The sequence below is a fragment of the Acartia tonsa genome, chromosome 5, assembly GCF_053477335.1.
Source record: "Acartia tonsa isolate MP-2025a chromosome 5, ASM5347733v1, whole genome shotgun sequence".
Classification (NCBI taxonomy): domain Eukaryota; kingdom Metazoa; phylum Arthropoda; class Copepoda; order Calanoida; family Acartiidae; genus Acartia; species Acartia tonsa.
The window spans coordinates 3,826,462-3,832,927 of record NC_137264.1 but is presented as its reverse complement, the minus strand read 5'-3'; the positions used below and the strand labels follow the sequence as shown (position 1 = coordinate 3,832,927).

The window sequence follows — 6,466 nt, the reverse complement described above, 5'->3', positions numbered from 1 at the left end:
ACTGTACAGAAAGATACATTGACAAAACTTTAGATTTCTGAATTTTCCGTTAAAATGAACCAATCATGTGTCTCCCTGTTAAAATACAAGTTTATTTTAACGAAAAAGACGTGTTATTGGTTCATTCTAACAGCAAACTATAAAGATGTGTCATCAAAGCCTGACATACATTTTGTTTTCTGTCTATTGACTGTTGAACAAAATAACTTTTTTTTAAATAGCTAGCAGTTTCGCCTCTAGGAGCTTTTATAAATTGAGAAATGTTTCTGTAGTTTTCGAAATTTAGGCTACAAACAAACAAAAACTCACTACTTCATGTAATAGAATATAAGGATAGATTTTTTTTCATAAGTAGCGTCATAATTTTGTAAGTATTCCTGTAGTTATATGTAGAATAAAGCTATTGTTATGATATGAGTAATAAAAACAATAAAAGAAATAAAAGAGAATGTATATCTCAATAAATCTTGACAAACAGAGCATTTCAAATATATAGTATGTGTTGGCACACTCACCTTCAACATAATATAGGTTTTTTTAAGAAAGTACTAAAAATAGTGTTTTTTGATAGTAACAAATGTGGTTGCAATTAATTATATTATTTTTTTCATTGCAAAAAATCACTAAATTCACATTTATTATACACTAAAGTTTTAAGCTTTAAAATTTTTGTTTTATCAAAAATACAAACATCATAAAAGCTCAATCCTTTGAAGCCCCGTCCAGGTTCCTATAAGTTAAATGGAAACTTTGGAGGCCCTCTTGAGTTTATTTAAAATTGGCACCTACTAATGTATATCACTCTATCTTTATAACAACCTAAGGTATCTTGGGATACACATCCTATCCCAAGGAATTTTAAGGTCTTCAAAGTGGTCTGAATTTTATAGTTTCTTTTTCCCTTTTCTACATAGAGATGCTGTGCGTCCAAAAACTTTTTGTAAAGTTTTATAGAATTTGATTGTTTAACATTTATCAAGAAATATTCTTTTGATTTACTTTATATCTTTAGTCTATAAACTTTGGAAAATGGATAGGTAGATAGAAATATGGTCAAAAAGATTTACATAAACAATTAAACCGCTTCACAGATCATTTTATCTCAAAAGATACTTGGGGTTGAATTGAATAACGGACTAAAACTATATATATTTTCTCCCAATATCCAGCAATGTAAAGTAGTGAGATTTTTTGGTCTGAAGCTAAAGATTTTAGAAATGGCTGACAAAATAGGTTTTACTCTTCAGTTAATCTTTATAATCAATTGTCTTGTGTAGGTTTTAGACTTTTTTCTTGACTTCAAATCCACCCTCCCTAGATGCTAGGGGAGAAAGAACTAGTATCAAAAAAGAAAAAAAATGTTTGTTTCTTTTAAACATTCTGAAATTACTCTTTGAATTATTTACTCTTTTTTTATTTTAAAGAATTTCATTTAAATAAGTAGTTTTACAACTAAAACTAATCAAAAACAGAGAACAAGGACTAAGCTTCAAAGCCTAAATCACCTTTTTCAAGAACCACTCAGTATATTTTTTAAGTTTTTAAAGATCCGGTAAGCGTTGTTGAATAATAAGTTATGTGCATTTTAAAGTGATTTCTGCATCCATATCCCTAACAGTATTTCGTATTTGCAAATGAACATTGGCAAAATAAAGAGGGTATATTTAATGATGAGAGTGAATGTGAATGTGTCATTTTGTGCTGTTGTAATAAAATGAAGTTCTGATGATTGGATGATTTGATACATTGTGGAAGTTAATACACACCTTAGATACATACATATAGTACATCCTACATCTTATAATTATAACATATAAAAACCAAGAATATGGCATTGTATAATTTTTAAAAAGTTAACAGCATTTTCACTCATATAGCATCCAATATAGAGCTTACAATCCAAATCCTCCTTATTTGATTTTTATGTATTATGTTAAAACAGACTTTTACTCCTTTAAGGATAGGTTAGGTTTATTAAAGTTTAGTTTATACATGGAGTCCTGCAGGGTTAGAGCTTTCTCTAGGGGCAAACAATTTTTTTTGCAAAGTATTACCAATATATATTTGTCTGTACTGTTCAGCTAATAATGGATAGTGTAACTACTCTATAAAATACCTTTTTTATGGAACTAATTATAAACTTCAATTGGTGAAAACACTAAAATTCTTGTCATTGGTTGTTTTAATCACCTTAGTTTCTAAATTCACTTTTTGATTGGTTACTTATTCGCAAAATTACACTTTGTTCTCAATAGCTTTTATTGTTTCATAAAGCTGCACTAGTATTGGATGTTTTCATTTTTGTTTTTCATAAAATAAATTCCTGATCCTTCTTACGTTTTAAGTTTTGTTTCTACCAGTTAAATCAAGTTTAAAAAGCAATTATATTAGGAGGTGTTGCTCAGTTTTTTAATGGTTACATAAAATAATCAAAATTAGCTATAAATGGTATAGCGATTATATTTTTAAACAATTGGACTATTTATTAATCAGGTACCCAAAGTTGTATTAAAAACTTCAAAACTTTGGGTACTTTTATTAAATCCTGCTTGGTTGCTGAAAACTTGCAGTGTTTAAACTTTACAACCAATCATTTTGATATACAGTAAGGGGTAATTTTGTCTTTCATCATTGGGTAGGTACATCAATTTATCGTTCATTTTGTAATTCTTTAGTCATTGATAGTTTAGTAAGATTTGTTAGCACACAAACACACAACAAGAACACATGCACAGTAGTAAGATTTGCTTAAAATTTTAGAAAAACCAGACAAAATGTTTTCATTTCAATTGGTTTCAAATTTAAAAACCACAAATCGATCTTTTATACCTATGTTTCTTCACTTTAGCTATTGTGTAAAATTGTCTGAAGTGTTTAAACACTTTTTACATATTTTAAGGTGTTTCTGCTTAGCAGCATTTAAAGCAAATAAATTGATTGCAATTTTTTTATTATTATGCATTTGCATAATGCGAATTTAAAAGCTTTTTGAGGGGATCAGAGTTTTTTTTTATATCTTTTCATATTAATAGCTGCTATGATTTTAAAGTCACTATAAGGAAAGAGAGGGGGGGTACCATCTAAAAAAATCATCCCAGCATTTTATAAATGTTATATCGTTCCAGTGGTTATCGTGAACCTTTGTTATAGACAGACATGCATCCTGTTACTTTAGGAGAAAGATTTATTTTTTTTTAGAAATAAATATACTCTATAGCTTGTAAATGTTAGTATGTCTATTACTGCCAATTTGGTATTTTCTGAACTTTAAACTCCATTTTTTCTATATAATAGTTATTTACTTAAAATTATAGTTTATGTTTTTTTCTCTACATTTTTTATAGTGATTTAATTAATCTACATAAACGAATGAACACTAATTTTTACCAAAACATTTGACTTTCGTCGCTCATACCAAATGGTTGTTCGTTTCCTTGTAAAAAAATTTTATAAAAAAAACAGACTAGGATTTAAGTGAAAGAGTCTGCGAAGTTATAAGTTTTTCTAAAGATAGCCATAAGGTTAGAAAAGTTAAAAATTTCAATAAAAAATCTATAAGATAATGTAAATTTTGGTGATTTATATTCAGTTTCAGTGACGGTATTTTTATTGTATTTAGTTAGATATTTTCAACCTATTGTAATTTATGTTCTCGTATTCATTCGAATCCGGTGGATAGGAACCAATACAATTTTCTAATATAGAATCTAAATTTAAATACATATTCATATCTTTGAAAAGTGTAGTGTAATAGTGATTTCTCGCATCGTATTATATCCAGTTTTCTACAAATATAAAAATGTACAATTATATGTATAATTAAAACCAGTTTTTTTGGCTCGTGCCTTCGGCACCTCGGGGCTAAAAAACTGGTTTTAATCTTATAATTGTACAATCTATAACCACGGAAAGCTAATTATAATACGATGCGAGAAATAACTATTACACTACACTTTTCAAAGATATGAATATGTATTAAAATTTAGATTCCATATTAGAAAATTGTATTACATCCACTGTGATTTAAAGACATTTTGCACAAAAAAAGTATACTTTAAATTTTCGAAAATCTTTTTTTAGCCTCGAGGTGCCGAAGGCACCGACTAAAAAACTGGTTTTAATCTTTTGATTGTACATTTTTATATTCGTAGAAAGCTGGATATAATACGATGCTAGACATAGTTTTTTCGTATGGATGAGAACCGGTTCCTATCCACCGGATTCGAATGAATACGAGAAAAAAAATATTAGATTACATCACGTGACTTTCTAAAATCACTACCGTATATTTATTAAAGCATCACAAAGCTACAAATGCTATTTCCCAAAATTGTTATAACCCTTCCGAGGACCTATGAGAAGCTACCCTTTAAAGGAGAACTATGTTTGTTCAGCGGTTGGTAAGATCCTTTGGAACACACAGACATAGGATCCCTTTACTTTATAGTGATAACTAGCGGCTTCGCCCCTAGCCTCTAGGGGCTTTGCCCCAAGAGGTTTGATCAAACTAATTTTTCGTATTTTAGATTTGAAAGAAAAATTTCAAAAAACAATTTTTTTTTGGGGGGGGGTGTTAGTCGACCCCACTATTTTAATTTTAGTTTTTAAAAGAAAGAAAATTGGGGGAGGGCGTTTATTCTTTGGGGGGTTGGGGGTGTCCCACCCCCCCAGGAAAATAGTTAAAAACCTTCCCTGGACCTATGAGAAGCTACCCTGTAAAGGAGAACCCGATCGGTTCAGCGGTTAGCGAGATTCTTCGCTACAAACAAACAAACAGACAGACAGACAGACATCGTTCTAATTTGTATTATAGATATGCGGATGTGAAGGAACACTGTAAAATTAATTATATTTTTGAATGCAAATTTTGATAAGTAACAATAATATAATTTGATTTTCCTAATTAGTAATATAAAGACTATTGATAAACTATATAAAACTTGTTGTTCACAATAGCGAAGCTACTCTGTAAGTTATCATGTTCGTATGTCTCTCTTCCTCACTATCTATCTTCTCTTTTTTATCTCTCTTTCTCTCTGTCCCATCTCTTCAAATCTCTCTCTCGATCTATTGCAATATTATAAATAATATTCTTTAGTAATTTTTATGTTCATTTGTTGTAGCTATATTAGTCAAGCGCAGATACTCTAGGTTATATTTACATTTCAGAAAACATGAGGACATACGTCCAATCTAAATGTCAAGAGAATGGAGGAAATTTTGAAGAGTTAAACTAATAGAACAGGGCAGACGAAGATCTCAAAATGCCGGGATTAATTCTATATAAAAGGCGCTGGTCCATGGGTAAGTTTTTAACACAAAACGTGTTTAATAAGGCTTAGGATACCCAACACTGTCTGTCTGTCTGTAATATTAACCAATCATTGATTGATCCAGACAAACATAGTTGAACTTTGAAGATGATTCTATATATGTATACTAGCGGCTTCGCCCCTAGCCTAGGTGATCAAAAAAAATTAAGGTGAAATCCGTAAAAGGACCAAGGAAATCTCCTGCAAAAAAAGGACCAAGGAAATCTTCTGCAATAAAAAAAAAAATGGGGGAGGATTTTTTTTTTGGGGTGTCCCACCCCCCAAGAAAATATCTTAAAACCACCACCACAGGACCAGTAGTTATATTCCCTGAAGAGTAGAGCCCATTCGGTTCAGCATTTAGCGAGATCCTTCGCTACAAACAAACAGACAGACATCGTTCTACTTTGTATTATAGATAAACTATCTTATAAATAGCAAAAAAAAATTCTAGAGTACTCATGTAAACATCCTCTAATTATAAAGTACATATTTTTATATTATCCTTTGATATAAAAATGTAATTTTTTGTCTGAATAAAATTAACGGAATAATTATCCAAAAACTAATTACCAAATATTTGTTTGGTTTGTAAGTCTTCAAAGGAAAGAAAGGTTTTTCATTCCAAAAAGGCAAAGTTTTTTTGAAAATTAATATTATATTTTAGGGAGCGATGACCTTCTAATACCAGCCCTAATCCTTGCTGTTATACATTTAATTTGGTAAGTAATATTTGTAATCTTGCTGGAATGGTTTTTCAAATATTCTGTCCAAAGACTCCAAGGGGGGGGGGTAAAGTGGGGATTACCCCCAAAAAACGAATTACCCCCCCTTTAAAAATTTTATCCCCCCCCCCCTAAAAAAAAGCTTTGACGCCCCTGATTCTGTCAATGTTTGATCAAGAGGTAAAACTTAATTTTTTCACCCTTCGGAAACAAAGAAGTAGGAATTACAATTTTTATAATGTGATCATTACATTGACAGAATAATTTGAGATTGTAAACCAACCAATCAGATTTTGAAAATAGTACCCAAAGTCTTATGAGCCAACCAAAGTAGAGAGCATGTGACTTTGGGTACCAATATAATGTCCCCTCCATCCATTAGAATTTAAAATTTTCAAATATGCTCTTGTATTGTTGAAACTTGAAAGA

At 30.3% G+C, this 6,466-nt stretch overlaps 1 protein-coding gene across 3 annotated transcripts in view; it reads left to right on the top strand.

Annotated features, from left to right (window-relative positions):
• The first annotated feature begins 5,167 nt into the window (after positions 1-5,167).
• inaE (inactivation no afterpotential E) overlaps positions 5,168-6,466 on the top strand; it is a 75,267-nt gene continuing 73,968 nt past the window's right edge. For all 3 annotated transcript variants that reach the window (XM_080159913.1, XM_080159914.1, XM_080159912.1), the window contains exons 1-2: positions 5,168-5,304; positions 5,980-6,034. In XM_080159913.1, coding sequence (XP_080016039.1) covers positions 5,265-5,304; positions 5,980-6,034 — 95 coding nt within the window. In that variant the 5' untranslated portion in view covers positions 5,168-5,264. The remainder of the gene's footprint in view (positions 5,305-5,979; positions 6,035-6,466) is intronic.